The sequence below is a fragment of the Crocuta crocuta genome, unplaced genomic scaffold, assembly GCF_008692635.1.
Source record: "Crocuta crocuta isolate KB4526 unplaced genomic scaffold, BGI_CrCroc_1.0 scaffold348, whole genome shotgun sequence".
Taxonomy (NCBI): Eukaryota; Metazoa; Chordata; class Mammalia; order Carnivora; family Hyaenidae; genus Crocuta; species Crocuta crocuta.
The window spans coordinates 2,011,042-2,029,971 of record NW_027529573.1 but is presented as its reverse complement, the minus strand read 5'-3'; the positions used below and the strand labels follow the sequence as shown (position 1 = coordinate 2,029,971).

General features: G+C 48.8%; 1 protein-coding gene across 1 annotated transcript; it reads right to left on the bottom strand.

The window, feature by feature from the left end:
* Nucleotides 1–8,654: 8,654 nt before the first annotated feature.
* LOC144229531 (SEC14-like protein 3) lies at nucleotides 8,655–16,642 on the bottom strand. Its single transcript, XM_077761604.1, has 11 exons — nucleotides 16,578–16,642; nucleotides 16,272–16,315; nucleotides 16,078–16,137; nucleotides 14,849–15,037; nucleotides 13,851–13,946; nucleotides 13,142–13,202; nucleotides 11,923–12,006; nucleotides 10,694–10,800; nucleotides 10,164–10,303; nucleotides 9,898–10,067; nucleotides 8,655–9,047 (listed from the first exon to the last, which is right to left on the bottom strand). Exons 2-11 carry the CDS (start codon nucleotides 16,281–16,283, stop codon nucleotides 8,926–8,928), a joined length of 1,041 nt encoding a protein of 346 aa, XP_077617730.1. The 5' UTR covers nucleotides 16,284–16,315; nucleotides 16,578–16,642; the 3' UTR covers nucleotides 8,655–8,925.
* Between the last annotated feature and the right edge of the window lie 2,288 nt (nucleotides 16,643–18,930).

Below are 18,930 nucleotides of genomic sequence, written 5' to 3'. Positions count from 1 at the left end.
GAGCTGGTAGGGAAGTGTATTGGCCTGTACCCAGCTCAGCCATGCCTTGGCTTACCTGTGGGCTCCAGATGAGGCTTGTTCCCTTCCCAGCCTCCTCTGGGCCAATTTAAGGGGGCTTGGGAGGGCAGTAGTGGTTTTTCTTCATTATGGCCGCCCCCAGCGGGCTTCTGCAGGTTGCTGTGGTCTTGCTGCAGCTGGGTAAGGTCTAAGCAATGGGGCTCCCTTGGGAGCTGCTGAGTGGGGCCCTTCTTTCCCCCTGCCCTCCCTGAGCTGAGCCTCCCCCATCAGCAGTGCGTCTGGTGAGCCCCCTTGAGGATAGCTTGCCCTCCACCCCCACCCCACACTGTCTGGCCTGGGGGCAGCAGGACCCAGACTTGGCATCCTGGGGCTACCTGGAGGAGAGAACTTCTTTCCTGATGGCCTGTGAGTTGCTGTGCTGGTTGCTTTTCAAAGCTTGACCTCACCTCCTAAAGCCTCCAGTCCCTGGAGTTCCTTGATGTTCCCCCCACTGCAAGCTAATGACATGGGTCACCCAATCTTCTTCCCTGAACTTCACCCTGCNAACTTCTTTCCTGATGGCCTGTGAGTTGCTGTGCTGGTTGCTTTTCAAAGCTTGACCTCACCTCCTAAAGCCTCCAGTCCCTGGAGTTCCTTGATGTTCCCCCCACTGCAAGCTAATGACATTAGAACCCTGGGTCACCCATTCTTCTTCCCTGAACTTCACCCTGTCTCTTGGGAACCTTTCAGCCTTGTCCCAGGCTGAGAAGAACCCTCCTGGAGTCCAGGGCAGTCCTGCTTCTTGAGGCTTGGGCTCCCCAGCCAGGCCAAACTTGGGGGGCAAAGGCCCATCCCAATTATGCACCCCTGGCTTCTAAGGCAGAACCTGTCATGCAGTAAACACCTAGCAAATGTTAAACAGATGCCTTAAATTCTTATCTTAAAAAAAAAACAAATGGACACCCAAAAAGCCTAAAATTCCTTTCTGGCCTTTGGTCTGCCCATTGCCCTCTGGGATGAGATAATACTTCTTGAGACAGTGTGGCGAGGTGGTCAAGAACCCAAATGGTAAAAAGAATTAACTGGGGCCATGCAGGGGTGAGTGCGCTTTTACATTATTGCTCACACAGATGAGAAGAAGTTTCTGGTAGAGAGAGGGTAAAGGTAAACTTAGCTTTCATCTTAATGCCATTTGGTATCTTTGCCATATGAAAACTCCAACCTTTAAATATTTCTGGAAGAGGGGCTCCTGGGTGACTCAGTTGGTTAAGCGTCCATCTCTTGATTTTTGGATCAGGTCATGATCCCATGGTTTAGGAGTTTGAGCCCCACATTGGGCTCTTTGCTGATAGGTCGGAGCCTGCTTGGAATTCTCTCTCTCTCCCTCTCTCTTTGCCCCTCTGCTGCTCACACATTCTCTCTCTCTCTCTCTCTGTCTGTCTCTCTCTCCCTCCCTCTCTCCCTCCCTCTCAAAAATAAATAAATATAAAGAAAATAAATTTTTTTAAAATATTAAATATATTTCTGGAAGAGCCCTTGCTTAGGAGTTTGAATCTGAGTTCTGCGGCGGATAAGCTGCATGTAACAACCATGGGCAGATGGTAGCAGGACTTCCCACCTCTCAGTTTCCACATCTGAAAAATAGAAGTGGTTGTGCAGCTCACAAAGTGTGTGTGAAATTGCCCCCGATGACAGCTATGATGATACTCAGTGCTGGTCAAGCTTATTTGAGCAGCTTCTCTTTGGCCTCCCCTCCCCCCGTTACCTCCTCCAGGGTAACTTGCCCAGGTCTGGCCCTTCAGCCTGGCTGTGGGGACCCACTGGACCCCCTTGACCTGTGGCACCTCTTTCTCAGCAGCCACTCAGCCTAGGCTGCTCCTTGGGCAGGAGGCAAACAGTTCTGTTGCAGCTGGCCTGTCATGGGCCCGGCCTGGCCCTCTGAAGGATCCCTTCCAGAAGACTTCACCCCACACCTCAAAGCCCCTGCAATTGATCCTCCAGGTATCGCATATTGAGTCTTGGGCAGTTGTGAGTATGAGTGGAGGGGGATGGAGTGTGGACCCCGGAGGATTGCTTAAGGGGGAGGGGCAGAGTGTGATCCACCTGTACCATCTTGTGTCTGGCCTCAGTCTTCTGCCCTTGGTGGAACAGGTGTCCACCCATTTGGTAGATGAGACCAGAGTAAGAAAACTGAGGTTCAACCATCTCTGGGCCTCCATCATCCCACCTGTAAAATGGGTATAGAAAACACTTCTAGGACCATTCAGGATTAAATGGAATTATGGTTGTGACTAACAGGCATGCAGTAGATACTTGTTAGGAGGTGGCCATGACTTCTTACCAGGAATAACCCTCATCCTTCTCTTACCCCAGATGCCTTGCCACCCCCCTATGTAGAAGGCTCATGGTTGACTCTTGAAGCCCACGTCCAGCCGGTATCAAACTAGGCCATGAAACTCTATGTGGATGAGTGTGCAGGCTCTCAGAGCCATTACCTGAACCATTCCCAGATAATATACACCCTTGTCTTCAACCAAGGGTCTATGAGGCTATGGGGAGAGTGAAAGGGAGGGCAGGGGCTTATCCCTACCCTGGAGTCTTGCTTAGCTGGGCCATTGGTGTAATGATGTAGAGGGATCTATCTTGTTGCACTTGGTCATTGGTGACCAGCCTTTTTTTGGGTCTGGTCTGAAACTGCCCACCTGGGCTGTGAGTTTGGCAAAGGATGGACTATCCTTGCCAGTGAGGATGCAAGCTGTTGAGTCACTGTAGAGGCCTTAAGGTCTTGTCACTTGTGGCTGATTTTGTAACATCTGCCCCTTGCTTAGGCTAACCACAAGGCTGTCCTTGAACTCTGGTAATGGGGTGGAAATTCTCTAATGAGGCTTTAAGGAGCAAAACGGTCCCATAGTATGAGCCTCTCTGTGGATTCATGGGAAACTTGTTCCTGCCAGTCTCTGAGTTGAAGATGCCTGTAGTCCCCTTGACTGTCCCCCAGGTGCCTCTCAATAGGCTCCAGGTCTGGCCCTTGGTTCCGACAGGATAATGAGACACTATAGTTCAGCGTGGACACCTTCATGCTCAACGATGATGTGGGAGAGAATGAGGTGAGGGCCATGTCTCAGGCCCAGCTGGAGGTTTTGGGGACTCTCTTACTGTTACCTGGATTCCTTTCCCAGGACTATTTTGGGCAGAACTGGAGGTCAGCCCAGAAAGGGGGTGCTGGATCCCCTGATAAGCTCTACAGATTTAGCAAATAAAAATATAGGATATCAAGTTAAGCTTGAATTTCAAATAAATAATGGATTTTTTAAAGTATAAATATGTCCCAAATATTGCATGAGACTGATTTATACTAAAGTTTAAAAGATTTAACTGGGTGCCCTGGATTTTATCTGGCAACCCTAACCCCTAAGAATGGCAATGGGATAGGGATCTGGAATTGGGATAGCACCCACAGCCCTGGTTTTGGCTGCAGCTCTGAACACAAGGTGAGTCCCTCGGGGGTCTCACACTTCCATGTGTGGGATCAAGTCTGGGATCAGGCCTGGCTTAAGGATTGCATGTTGGGGGTGGGTGTTGGCATTGTCCATTCACCCCAGAGAGATCTTGGTAAATGTGATTGTGGGTGAGGGAACCTGGGGAACCATGGCTTCTGTCCCTCTGGGCGCTGAAAGCCTGGGACTACTTGGAGCTTTGTTCCTTTGTATCTTCCTAAGATACTGTCATCATGGGAAACACAGATGTACAACAGACAACCGTTACTGCTTGGTGGTTGTCCCAAGATGGTACTGGAATTTCCTAAGTGTACGTCTATTTACAAAGAGCCATACTTGACACTTGACTTTTGCTTTCTGTTCTCAACATTACTTGTTAATTCATGCATAGAACAGGAAATGAAAATCCTGAAACCCTGAGAATCACCAATATTTTGGTATATGCTAAGTTAGTGTTTTATAAAATAGGATTCTTTTTTTTTTTTATGTTTATTTATTTTGAGAGCATGTGAGAGTGCATGTGAGTGGGGGGGGCGGGAGGTAGGGAGAGAGAGATTGAGAGAGAGAGAGAGAGAGAGAGAGAGAGAGAGAATCCCAAGCAGGCTCCATGATGTCTGCACTGAGCCCAACGTGGGGCTTGAACTCATGAACTGTGAGGTCATGACCTGAGCTGAAATCAAGAGTCAGACACTTAACCAACTGAGCCACCCAGGAGCCCCTATAAAATGGGATTCTATGTGCCATTACAAAATTTGTGTCTGGCCCCCACTCTTAACATTAAGCATATTTCTCTGCATAGAAGAACATTTTTGTACTCTCCTATGAAAGTTAACAGCTACATAGAACCCAGTGTCTGACCAAATTGTAGCTTAACTAGGGCCCTGTTCGAAACCAGGGCTGCAGTGAGGAAATTCTCATAAAAAAGGAGAAATAAGAATTTTCTTGCCCTCTAAGGGCCTGTAATAGACTGGGGCTGTGCCACCCACAGACTGGCCTGGCTTCCTCCCTGCAGTGTTCAGCTGGTGGGGGATAAATTAGGTATGATGTAGTCCTACACGTGGGTGTCTGTGTCAGGGGCCGTGGGCGCCCAGGAAGAACCTCTAAGTGAGTGTTGGGGTCCCAGATTCTTCCTTAGTCCATCCTTCCAGGTGTGTATCATTTGCTGGGTGAGCATCTGGAGTTGGACAAGACCCTTCAAGTCTGGTCAGAAATCCTGTTTTTATAATACTCCCTTATATAGGTGAGTGTTCTTTGCTTCAAGATGTGGGACTCTTGGAGCCCCATTTCTAAAATGAGCATGTTTGCTGCCATGATGTGTGGGCCCTGGGTCCTGGAAGCTGGGCAATGGAGAGAGGTTGAAAAGCCTCACCTGGCCCTGTACTGTGATGCTTCATCTGTACCAATGGAAATCCTTACCTTGGAGGTATAGGCGGCCTCTCCCTGGTATAGGAAAACCAGGGAAAGGAAGGTCCAGGGAGGCCAAGTGATGGCCTGCTGTCACCCAGCTAATACTGCCATGCTGGAATTGGGACACGGGGCAGACTGTCGCCCTCCTACCCTCCTGACTGAGCATGTCTTTCTGTCTGGACCACTGGCAGCTGGCAGATAAGTAGGAGAGCTCTGTGTGTGACTGCTGTGACTTTGGCTCTTCCCACCCCAAAAGAGGCCAGTGCCATGGTAAGTAGAGCGGGACCAGGTTAGAGGGTCTACTGGGGATTTTTGGCTTGTGTGGGGGGATGGATGTTACTGAATCTGCCACGGGCACAGCCCCTGGGCTGGGAAGGTAGATAAGGTGGTGAATCAGGGGGTAGGGGCCAGGAAAAAATTGTAGCTTCGGTGGGGTGGGCTGTGGGCTGTTGGGTAACCCGTATGGGTGCTGTGAGGAGGAAGCTTGCTCTGCTTGGTGACAGGACCTCATGATGTGTATGCTAATTACATTCTGCTGCCCCCTTTACCAAACAAATATAAAAAATATATAACCATCCAAGACAATTTAGAGATTTCAAAAAGATTTAAACCTACAATTCAAACCATTGTTAACTAACATCTTAGTGTAACCATATCCAAGCAGCTTTTGTTGTATATACACATTAATATAATGGTCCAATTTTTATAATGTTCTCTAACCTTCTATAATACTCTACAGACACCTCTGTAGGTCAGATACCTCGTTTATATTTATGACAGTGTAATCCGTGGAATGGAGGTATTAGAATTGAATCAGTACCTGTGGATGGATATTTGTGTTCTTTAGGTATTTTCTCTTAAACCCTGTTAGGTGACATCTCATTGCCCTTTGCCTCCTGCCCCCATTTAGCTGTTGGACACAACCTGCTTAGGAGTTACCTGGTTCTGGGTGTCTGCCAGAAACTGGGAGGGGAAGAAGATTCCAGGGCTAACAGCTTCCCCTCCACAGAGTTCCCAGATGAAGAGAACACCCATATGGTAGTCATGCGGCCACTGACAATTAAGAAGCTGCTGATATCATGGTTTAAAGGTAGGTGCAGGGCTGGGAGGCAGCCTAGGCCCCAAAAGGTCAGGTTCCACCATCCAGGCCCATGGACACTTGCTCTTGGTCCTGATCTCCCTGCTCTGTCCTATCCCAAGCCACATCCTGTTTCCCCACATGTTTCTGGTTTTTCTTTTTCTACTTTGAATAACTCTGGGCTCAAGGTCTGTGCCAGCTGTTTTGCGTGGCAGGCCTCGCACCTCCCAGTCCTGAGCTACTCCCTGGCCCCAACCTTCCCAGCCTCTTGCAAGACACTGAAGCACTTGGTGGCTGTGGTGTTGGCCTTCAGCTGTGTCACTCTGCTGCTGATTCTGTTCCTGCTGGCCCTGAAGAAGGTAGTCCAGGCCTTCATGTTGCACCGTCCCCTTGGCTGCCCAGGAGTTGGAAGCATAGCTGGGGCAATGGAGAGACCCTCTTCTGAGGAGGAGATTGATATGGTGTCCCAGTCTACCATCAAAGAAAACTTGGAGGCAGCAGGCCCTTCAGAAGACAACTAAGCCACTCTTTTATTTACACACAATAAATTTTTCTATTTCTCTGGTGCTCTGGTCTTGCCTTAACTCTCTCAGGCACTTGTGTATGTTAGCACTGTGTGTTGGGGGTCACATATGACCTCGTAACTGCATGATGTGAACGTGGGCTCTCTGGAGAGGCTACTGCAGTGATGGATTTCTGGGAAAGGTGCCTATCTGGCACCATTTGGCTTGTTTTATGCCTATGGGTTGCCCTGGCCTGGGTCCTGCATGGTAAGTGTCCCAGACTGCCAAATTTGATCCCTCTTATGGGAAACAGCCTGTAGCTACCAAGGGCAGATGAAGCCTTTCCTTCCCAGTCATTTCTGGGCCGTTGGAACTGAAAGGTAATTGACCTTCACATACTGTAGAGAGCATGCAGACCTCAGTCTTTCTGCCTTTACGCTGCTTGCTGACCACTGCTGGAGTCGTGTGCCCATCAGCCAAGGTAACAAAGTAGGGCCTTTTCCCCTCCCCCCACACCACCTCCTGGACATTCAGAACTGGAGCTAAGTGGCCCCTGAGTGAGGCTGGGAGCTGGGGAGGGCTATTGCCCCACTGATGGTGGAAATGAGGTGGGAGCTGATTTGCCGTGGGTGTTAGCAGATGATGAGGGACACTTTTTGGTTCTCAGCTCCAGCCCTGGCCTGGGCTCCCTGTGCTGCCCTGTCTCTTGGTAGCAAGTATCCTTCTGTTCAAAGTGACATCTCTGAGTGGCAATAGAGGAGGTTGGGCAAATGAGGGCATCCAGTGGTGTTCATGGCTGCCTCAGCTTCAAGGGTGCAAAGGGTCCACCCCCTCATCCTCCTTCTGACCCCACTGCAATGTGGGAGCCTTTCCCTTGGGGGCAAAGGTAAGACCACCCTGTCCATTCACCCTGCACCATTGATGCCTGAGCCACGTTCTCCCAAGGACCCCTTGGCTCACTCTCCCTTCCAAAAGAGTGAACCCATCCTCCTCTTCCCTTTCTCCCTTGCTTCACTCTCCCTTCTCCCTCACTTGTAGGGTGGCCAGATAAAATACAGGATGCCCTATTAAATTTTAATTTCAGATAAACAATGAATTTTAAATATGTTCCAAATATTGCATTTCCCCCCATAAATCTAACAACCCTCTTTTCCTTTTCCTCTCCTTCTCCCTCCCTCACCCTTCCTACCTCTGAGAGTTGGCAGTCTTGTCTTGTTCTGGCACGTTGCTATAGTAACATGAATTTGGTGGGAGTGAGCAGGTTGGGGAGGGTAGCCTTAACTTCAGTGCTATTTCTGCCATCCATGTGCCACATGAAACAAGGCCAGTGCCTTTTGGGAGCTCAGTTTCCCATCTATAAAGTGGAGATAAAATCTTGTGCCTGTAAGTGCAGAGAGAAAGTGCTAGCCACGGTTGAACGTTTGCTTGATTGGTTTCAAAGTCAGGCCCCCCACTCTGGCTCACTCCAGCAGCTTGGCCCTGGGCAACTCATTCCCAAGGACCAGCCAGCCCTTTGGTTCCCACCCACCCACATTCTCTATGTAATTTTGCTCCTCCTGGCAAGAGTTGTGTCAGGATGTAGCGCTCAAGCCAGTGTCTCCATGTCTCTGACTTGAAGGAAGAACATCAGGGAGTCCCGACCTCTCCCTTAGTCACCCAGGGCCATAGAGGGTGTCAGGGGGTCATGCTTCTCAGAGCCCATGCAAATAGTGGAGCATGCTAGGTTTAGAAGCATAGGCCCTGGCCCAATTTGCCATGAGTTTCCTTGACCAAACAGTATGCAACTGAGTACTGGTTGAAGTGATGGGTTGGGAAAGCTGTGTGCCCTGAGTCAGACAAAGCCTTATGTAGGCATCTCCTACCTGCCTGAGGGGGCAGCCACTCCCAGAAACCTAGGGGCTGCATCACCTGACTCCTTCCACAGCCCTGTCTCTGTCCGAGGTGCTGAAACCTGCTCCAGGTGAGGTTCCTTCTTGTCAGGCATACCCATGAATTACCTGCTCACTACCTTCATTCAACTTCATATGTATACATTGAGCATCTACTGTATATGGAGTAGAGGTAAAAACAATTTAGATACATCTGTAACCCACGTGGCTCATAGATCATAGGGAAGAAATTCAAACACACACACACACACACAAATGCCATAGAAGAAGTAAGGACAAAAGCTAAGGATTCATTTTCCTATTTCTTGGGTTTCAGTGACATTCTCCTCTTGCTTTTGCCTTGTTTCTCCCTCTTTACAATCTTGGCATCCTCTAAAATTGTGTCTCTCATAACTTTCCTGATCTAACCACAGCATATAAGTCTTCCCCGAGGCATTTCTTTCTCTACTCACTAATCTCACAGTGTCAAGAGAAGTAATGATCAATTTCTGAGGGGGTGGGATATAGATAGAGAAATGAGAGGGCCAGGGGTCTCTGAGAAGTGAAGGAGCTGCCTAGACAGGGGTGAGCTCCTTGTCATACTTCTGCATTCCCTCATCTGGGAGCAGCACCTCCACTGTGAAGCTGACCTTCTTGGCATGGACAAAGCTATAGGTGTTGTCAAACCGCAGGACATCTGTAGGGACAAATGGACAGATGGGTAGTTAGGACTGGCTTCGTACTCCCCGTGTCCTTGCCCTGGCCACAGGAGTGAAGACAGGCTGTGTTCCTGACTGCTGTGTTTGCTAAGTTGGGCCAAGTTCCCACTACTCCTGTTCCCTTTCCCATGGGAGCTGTCACCCTTGAGCCATGTCTGTAAAGAGACACTGATTTGCTTTTGGCGTGTGCCCAGCCTGGCTTTAGTTGCATCAACTGGCAATAAGAACAATGGCTAGTGCATCCTGTTGTCTCCACACTTGGACACTTTCATTGTAGGAGTGTGAGGAGGGCAGTTGGGAGTGTCAAAGGCCTCCCAGCCCTCTTGGATAAGGTGAGGTGCTGGATAAGGCCTGTGCACACCCTCTACTTCCTTACAACCACCTCAAGAGGCAGGGGTTGTAATCTCTGTTTCATAGGTGAGCAAGCCAAGGGTCTAGATTGGTAAGATTTTGCCTAGGGTTATGCAGCTACCATTAGGCTGAGGTGGTACCCTGGCATCAGAGTCAGCTATGTGACTCTGGACAAGTTGATTTACTTCTCAAAGCCCCAGTTTCCTCCTGTGAAATGTTGCACCTGCCCTATTGTCCCTTGCCTGTGTCCTCTGTCCTGAGGGCTCTCACTCTCTGCAAGGCCTGTATGTCTCTGGCTCTTGGTGTGTAGTAAATGCTTGAGAGTGTGGCCTGAATGAGCAACTGTGTGAATGAATAGCACTAACCTAGGCTGTATATTCCTGGTGGGGCGGTCACTGACCCTCTATTTCCCCCTCTAAACTGTAAGACAGGTGACTCCAGCCTTCCAGAGCTGGGACCCAGCCAGGGTAGACTTACAGACACCAGCTTCTGAGCAGGTGAGGCTCCCATCCTCAGGCACCATGTGGGCATTGTAGCGCTGGCTGGGCAGCACTTCTGTCATCTCACCAGCCCGCTGTCGCTCCCCCATCTTGGTCTTCAGGAAAACCCCAAAACCAATGTCTGCACCATCCGATGAGAACTGCCACCTGGGTGGGTGGGAAGGGGACAAATTCCTGCTCAGTCTGATGGGAACCTGAGGGTCTAAGACCCAGCCAGGGATGGGTTGATGGCCTGGATCTTACCTGAGGACACAGCCTGGGAACAGAATCTCATATTCCACCTGGTGTGAGGAGCCACGGTTGATCTGCACTGAGTGCTCATACTGAGTCTTCACTTGGTCCCGCACATACATGGATTTGGGGATCTCTCCACCATAGTTTATCTGCAGATACAGGACTGAATGAGGTTGCTTCCTTCTTTTGGCCATTGCATTGTTTGTGCTGTTTCATCTGCTTGAGATGCTTTCAACATCTTCTGGAAGTATCCTGCTCATCCCATCCTCTCCCACCCCCTGAGAAACCTTCCCTGACCCTACAGGGCCAAGGCCTCTTCTGGAAACTTCCCCTTCCAGCTCATCCTTCTGAGTCAAATTTTCCTCATTTTTTGTTTGCCTCTACAGCTGCTGAGAGCCTGATGATTGTAGGGCTGGGACTGTCAAGCTCAAAACCTGGCTCACAGGGGTTTCTCCATAGACATTTATGGAATGAATGAGTGGGTGTCAAAGGCACTCAGCTCTACTCCTTTCCCCTCCTCTGTCTTGGGCTCTTCATACCTTAGTTAAACATTTGGGGTTCCCATCTGGGTCAGTCAGGGTCCCCCCAAACTGAACAGGCAGTTCCTCGGGACTGATGAGTTTCAGCAAACCTTCCTTCCAGTTGTCTGTGGGCAGAGGGGTTGAAGGGTTTTTATTAGGCATGGATGGGGCTTGTCAGTCCCCCATTCCCACCAGGGGGACCTGAGCTTGGGGAGAAAGCCTACAGGGACTAGGCTTCCAGGGCCAATTCCCCAGCCTCCCAGGCTTCAAGATGCAGGATATGTCTTCCAGCATTATGTTGCTATGGAAACATGTTTCCTCCTAGCTGAAGGAATTGGCACATTTTTGAGGGTCTTCCAGTCATGAGTAATGAAGATAAGAGTTATCTAATTGTCTCAGGACACTTGAGTAGCTCAGTTGGTTAAGTGGCCAACTTTGGCTCAGGTCATGATCTCGCAGTTCATGAGTTAGAGCCCCACATCAGGCTCCGTGCTGACAGCTCAGAGCCTGAAGCTTGCTTCCAATTCTGTATCTCCTCTCTCTGCACCTCCCCTGATCATACTCTGTCTCTCTGTCTCTCAAAAATACATAAAAGGTTAAAAAATCTTTTAAAAAAAGAGTTATCTAATTGTCTCAAGGAGACTTTAATTTTTTTAATATTTATTTTTGAGAGAAGGAGAGAGAGAGACAGAGTGCAAGTGGGGGAGGGGCAGAGAGGAAGGGAGATACAGAATCCGAAGCAGGCTCTAGGCTCTGATCTGTCAGTACAGAGCCTGATGCAGGGCTTTAACCCACAAACTGTGAGATCATGACTTGAGCCAAAGTCAGATGCTTAACCTAGTGAGGCAACCAAGCTTCTCTCTCAAGGAGGCTTTAAAGCCTTAGGAGGTCAAGGGCCTTGTTGGGTATCATATAGCACATAAATGGCATTTGTTGACCCTTTCTTCTCTGGATCACATCTCCTCTTCCTGCTGTTCTTTCTCATCCATCTCAGCCCAAACTGCCTTTAGAAGCACTGAGGTGATGAATGTTGAAAGGAAAATGAGGCTCATAGCCTAAAGATTGACTATCAACCAAACTGAAACTGATAAGGAGGAAGTTGTGAAGGCCTTAGTCACTAAAGAGAAGGAATGAGGAAGAGGTAACTGGAAAGACTCTGTAGTGCAAAACATTTTGCTTCACTTTTGGAGACGAATTTCTGAGTCTAAATGGCACAGAGCTCAGGGGATAGATCTGGAATTACTTACTTCCCAATACTATAATTTTTCTGCGAGTGTCTTCACTCAGGAAGGGCTTCATGAGGTTGTAGCCCACAGGGAACAGTTTGGTGGCTGGAGAGATATAAGCAGAGATAATGGAGGAGAAAATAATTCCATTGGGCCATTCTCTCCATAACATCCATAGCCAATAATATGAAGGAGTCATGAATTGGAAAATGCCCTGCACCTGACAAACCGTCCAACAACTGGTCGACCATCCAACAAACAACCAACTAACCAACCACCCAATCAGTCATCGAATGTATCAACCAATCAACAAAATGGCCAATCAATTTATCTTCTAATCATCCCACCAGTCAACCAGCCAACCTACCAAATAGTCAAACAACCAATTATCAAATCAGCCAACTAGAAAACCCATCGGTCTATTAAGCAACCAGATAACCACCCATCCAATTGCCTTCTGCAGCATAAGATCCAGCCAAGCAATAAACCAGTCAGCCAGCCAACCAATCTGCCAATTAGCTACTCACCTACCTACCCCACCAAAATGCCAGCTGGTCACTCAGTGAACTAAACTAACAACTATCCAACAAACCAACCAATCAACAAACCAACCAACTATCCAACCAACCACCAGTTGTTCAACTAGACAGCTAACTAACTGGCCAGTAAACTAGACAATCAACTAAGCAGCTAATCAACCAACCACCCAAATAACCAGCCAACCATCAAACATCCACCCACCCTTCCATCTACCAATCCAGTCAAACAACAACACAAATACCTATTGAACATCTACGTGGTCCCAGGTCTGCGAAGGATACAACAGAAGTGGAAAATCAGAGGCCCTGCCTTCAAGGAGTAGACAACTCAGGGGAAAAAACCAGGGTGAACACACACAAGACAACTACAGGCCTCCAGAAGGCAGCAGATAGGAAAGGTGAGACTTGGCTGTTTCAGGTGCCAGTGCCACAAGCAGTTTGGGAATGGAGAGATCAATGTGGGTGGGAAATAAGAGGGAAGACTCCTAGAAGAGCTAGTGCTGGAACTTCCTCTTCTTACGGTAAGGCCAACCATAGACATTTCTATTTATGGAGTACTTTGTTCCAGGCACTCGAAGTGATTTTCATACAGCCAAGCAACCAATCTGCCTTGCTACTACCCAGGAAAGAAGGCACTTTTATTGTCCCCAGGGCACAAATGAGGAAACAGAGGCACAAAAAAGTGAAGTCACTTGCCACACCTTTCACAATGAGCATGAACTTCAGGGTCTCCGGGTAATTCTCTTCAAGGAGGCCAAAGAACTGTGGAACCAAGAAAAACCCCATCAGAGCCTACATCGCATCTTCTCCTATTCCTGCTACCTTTGCAATCTCCCATCTGGAGTGTTCAAAGGGCTATGGAGGAGATCTTTCCATCACTTCCACTCGCCTCTGGAGGAGATCTTTCCACCTCAGACTATAACAACCACATTCTAATAATAAAAATTTTTAGAGTAAATCTTATAGTAATGATAGTATAGTAATATTAATGACTACTGTATACTAAATGCTCATTATTTGCCAAGCACTGTGTACATAATTTACATATCAAATCACTGGACTATCCCTACATCCCTTTGAAATGCAGAATGTCAGTATCCCATTTTGTAGGTGAGGAAACTGAAAAATGGAAGGGTGATGTGACTTGCTGTAGTCACAGAACCAGGGATGACAGAGCTGGGAAGGGTTGGCAGAAGGTGAACCCTGTGGTGTCAGTACAGTGTTGACTCTGAGGCCTGTTCTGTGAGATCTTTTGGGAAACACATTAAGGTCCTTGGGTTCTGAGTTTGCAATGCTGGAGCCCAGGAAGTCCACAATCTTTTACCAAATCCTGGCTCTGAGTGAGCAAGAAGGTCACAGCAGGCCAAGCTCATCATTAAAGCAGGCAGGGTCACCCAGGGTCCTTCTCACCTCTTGGTACACTTCCACCAGAGGTTTCCAGAAGTGCTTCAGTCCCAGGCCCTCACAGTCAAATATCATCACAATAGTCTCAATCTTCTTCCCCAACTGCAAGGATGAGAACAAAGACTAGTCCCTAGGTTTAGAGTGCAGGCTCAGAACTTGGGACATAGTGACCCTAGCACATGACCCTTCAGGGAATCTCCCTGTCCTCTATTCTGTCCTCAAAGGAACAAGCAGACAAAACAGTGAATTTATTTACTCACACATGCATCCATCCATCCATCCATCCATCCATCCATCCTCCATTTATCATCCATCTGTCCATTTGTCCATTCACCCACTAACTGACCTACCCATCCATCCTTTCTTACTGCCATTCAACTGATATTTATGAAGCACCTATTTTGTGCCAGACACTGAGAGTATAACACATAATACTCAATAATCCACAGTTCTGGTCCTCAAAGTGTTCACAGTCTGCATGGAGAGACTGACAAGCAACCAGATCACTGTAAGTTCTGAGATAGATGCTGCAAATAAACAGCACAGGAACTGTGGGAATACACGTTAACCCAGACAGGGACCTCAGAGATGACATCTAAGTTTGAGACCTGAAATAAAGAAGGGAAAGAGCTAAGGGAAGTGTCGGAGGTAGTCGTGTGCTAGGGGGAGAGCTATCCAGACACAAGGAACAGCAGGGGAAGACTCAAAGGCAATAACAGTAACTAGTGCTGAGAAATATGCATGAGGACCTGTGTGCTGGGCCATACATTTGCAATATCTCATTTAATATTTGCAACCATTATTTATTATTTATAGGTAAGGAACAGGCTCAGAGATGTGAGACCACCCTCCAAGACCACACAGCTAGGAAGCAGCAGAGCTGAAGTTTGATCCCAGAGTCCTCTGATAGTGATAGAAGAGAGCACAAGTGTGTTCCTGGGACCGTGTTCCCTGTCAGCCTCACCTCCCACATGGGCCCGCCCCCCCCTCAGCCTGGGCCTCACCCGCTCTGTCTGCAGGTCACACTCATGCAGGATGCGCTCACAGTCCCTCATCTTGGTCTTAAGCAGGTCCTGCTTGGTGACGGAGAAGAGCAAGCCCTTTGGGTCAAGCGGCCCAATGATGTCATACCACACGGGGCAGCCATCCCGGTCATAACCACACAGACCTCCAGGCATGTACTTCTGGATTACCTGGTCATGGAAAGATACACAGAATTTGGCATTACCCACCTCCCTGGAGATCCCCAGACTAGGCTGACCTGGGTGGCCCAAGCCTACACACAGCATGATACAACCACTGTCCTTTCCCTGAAGGTGGCACTATTGTCTAGGTGAGAAAACTAAGGGACTCTCAGGGGAGGGCCTTGCTCACAGTGAGTATCTGGAAGAGCCAAGGCCTTACCTAGGCTTGGCTGAAAGCTTCCGAAACCCTTAATTCTGACCCCCCTCCCAACATCCCTTTCCATTGAGAGAAGTTGGTTTAGTGATGGAAAACATGGATTCTGAAAGCCAACATACCTGGTTCAAATATAGACACTACTGCTTCCTTGCTGTGCATCTTTGAACAAGTGACACTACCTCTCTGAGTCCCCTTCCATTCCCTCTTCTGTAAAATGGCTTGGATAATTCCTCCCTTAGGGGACTGCTAGGGAAAGTTCCCAGTATCAATGCCTGGCCTGTAGAGCTCATGCTCTACAAATGAAACCATGTCCATTGCTTTACTAAGGTACTAGTGTGTGGGACTGTTCTCTCCAACTCCTTGGTGGGCTAAGTTTCTTCACTACACAGACATAATGTTCTGAGCAAGACCCAAGAGGTGAGGGCTCAGAGGCACAAGCTAACTGTGGTGGTGAAGTGCCCAGTTTTGTGAATTCAAATCCCAGCTCCATACTGGGCCTGTGGGACTTCAAGTAGGCTGCTTAACCTTTGCTGGACCTGTGTTCTCATCTGTAAAATGGAGACAATTGTACCCACCTCATTGAGCTGTGATGACTAAATAAGTTCATGTGGCTAAAGTTTTAACTCAGGTCAGGACCTCATAAGCACCCAGGAAATATTCATAATTATTATAGGAGAGGTCCCTGTAGGCTGTGAGCAGTTCTAAAAGCTTCTCGGGCTTTCTGGCCTTCACTCATGCTCTCCAGTGAGCCAGAGGCTGCTTGAATGCTATGTCTGTAAAAACCTGGTGTGTGTGTGTGTGTGTGTGTGTGTGTGTAGGGGTGTTGGTTCACCTCTGGGGGCTGCCAATCAAGGATGTGATCAATGTCCATGAACTTCCGGAACTCCATGTACTGAAAGAGAGAGAAGAGGTAAGGTCCCATTGGACTCCCAGCACCTCTGAGGAGGGGATGGAGATGGGGGCTCAAGGCATGGATTGTCCCCCACAAAGCCCTTCCCCAAATCCCTAGGGGTGGATGGGTCTCACCTTGCGGAGCATGGCCTCTGATTTCTGCAGGTCAAAATTCCGAGCTGTGTGAAGATGTAAGGAAGGTGTGAGGCAAGAAAGAGGCTACCTTGTAGTTACCTTGTCCTTGTCCTGGGCTGTGAGGAGCTAGGCACAGCACTGGAGGCCTGGGTAAGACCTTCATTCCCTGCACCCTCCCTTCTCCTGGACCTGAACATGTGAAGTGAGAGGGAGTGGCTGGATCCCGAGAGTTCTGGAGCAGTTGGGACCAGACCCCTCTCAATGCCCCTCACCCAGGTGCCCCCCACCCCCCACTTCTGCCCTCACCTCGGAGCCAGCGCAGAAGGAAATAGTCATCAGGATTGGGCAGGGCAGGCAACACGTCCTGCACATTTTCTCGGAACTGCAAAGGGAGATGCTGGTTAAAGTGCTTTTTGCACTAAGCCTTGGCCTTCAGACCCAATAATTATTTTCATCATGCCTTCTCTTACGCATGTAGTCTGTTGCATGATGATGGAAAGATGAGTGAGCAGATGGCTAGAAGGAGAGATGGATCATTGGATGAATATATGGATAGATGGGTAGGTGAATGTGAGGAAGGATAGATACTAAGTAAATGAATAGAAAGAAGAATGGATGGAGGAACAGGTGGACAGATGAGTGGGTGGATGGATGGAAAAAGAAGGAATAAAAAATCAATGGATGGAAGGAAAGAGAGATAGGTGAGTAGAGGAAGGAGAAATAGGTCAGTGAATAGAGAGCAGAGGGGATGGATAGATGGATGGGTGGGGTGGAGGGATGGGTGAAAGGAAGGATAAATGAGTGGATGGGAGGTGGGTAAGTGGATTGGAATATGGAGATATTCATAGTTCTTTCCATGTGCTGGCCTATCCAAGGCTTCTGCCTTTTTTCATCCCATTTTCTACAAAAGCATAGTTAGTGATTACATGTCCTCTCCCCCTGACCGTGCGGATGACAACACACCCCGCCCTGTCTCTCTCGCTCTTACAGACAGGTCATCTTTCAGGGTCCTGGGGAAGAAGAGGGAACAGACTCAGAGGGGCAGACCATTAGCATTCTTCAGCTCCCACCTAAGGGGCCTGGAAGGGATAGGAAAGGGACAGTTGTTTGGTAAAGCTCTCTAGTCCTGGTTCCTACATGAGAAATCAAGTTTGATCTGGCACACACACTATTATTGCTTGGATGTGGCACTGTTCACTCAACTCTTGCCCTGGACAGAGCTGATGTCACTGGCTGCTTTGGAGCTTGGCGCTGGGTAAGGTGACAGCGAAGAGAAAACGTCAAAGACACACTAAGCCAACAGAGTGGGGCAGGGTTCTGGCCACCCCCTTCCCCGGATCCTCAACTCTTTTCTTCTGGGGCTTTAGAGGAAGGGTGTCTCACCTTGGCCAGGGTTTCTGCCTGCTTGGGGCTAAGGTCTCCAACTCGGCCACTCATGGTGTCTGGATGAGTCTAGAAGAGTGTGGACCACTGCAGGCAGAAGCCAAGCCAGCCTGATCTGTGGTCCTGACCCAGCTAGAGCCTTTTGCCCCACTCCTGGGTGTGGCTCCAGGCACCTCCTTCTTGGCCAACTGTTGGATTGCACGTTACATAATTGAGATTAAGTGAGGTCCCGTGCTTGGCTCTGAGACAGGTCTGGGGGGGCAGGCAGGCACAGGATAGTGTGCCAGAGGGCCTGGGAGCCCAGACTGTGTGTCTGTAAAACCTCCACCCATGCTCCCAGGCCTCCAGGGAAGGGGGGAATGTCAGAAGGAGTGAGGACTGTTCCCTGCCAGCACTCTTTCTCTCCCCATCCTCAGTCTACCCATCTCCCTAATGAAGAGACCTAACACCTGGGGTTATGCAAAGGTCACCCCTTACACCCAGCTCTGACTGGCAAGAGTTTGGGACTTGATCAGGGTAGTAAACAATTCATTCAGTTTGTTGGGGTGGGAAACTCACATTCTTTTTCACCAAGCATCCATATGTTAGAAGAGAAAGGCTGGGGCAGAGAAATGGAACTCAAATGTGTCCTTGCTAAAGGCTTGTTTTTTCCCACAGAGCTGTCACCACTTTTCCTGATATCTTTCCAATCCTATGATGTAATGCTGACCCTGCACCTTCAGCATGGGGAAGGGCTGAGTACCCCACACCCTGTTGCCTGCTTTTCCATCACTGCGATCCCTCATGCCCTGGGCCCTAAGGGAGAGGTGGTGCATATTGATGGTCTTGGGGGGCATTAAGGGTGTTTCTTAGGATTTTTTCAATGTTTATTTATTTGAGAGTATGCACAAGCTGGGTAGGGACAGAGAGAGAGAGAGAATCCCAAGCAGGTTCCACGCTGTCAGCACAGAGCTCGACATGGGGCTTGAACTCACAAACTGAGATCATGACCTGAGCCAAAATCTGTCTCCTGATCTAAGGAGACAGAGTCGAGTCAGATGCTTAACCTACTGAGCCACCCAGGCACCCCTGTTTTTTGTGATTTCAAAACACCTCATCAGTGAGGGGTGTCCACCAAGTATGCGAGGTGATGAAGGAAGCCCAGAGGATTTCCCTGTTCTTTGATTTCTATAACACTGCCTGAATACTCCACCATTAGACATGCCTGCAAGGCCAGCCCTGCTCCCCATTTCTATATGACACCTCCCTTTCAGGATAACATCTCTGAGTGTCACTT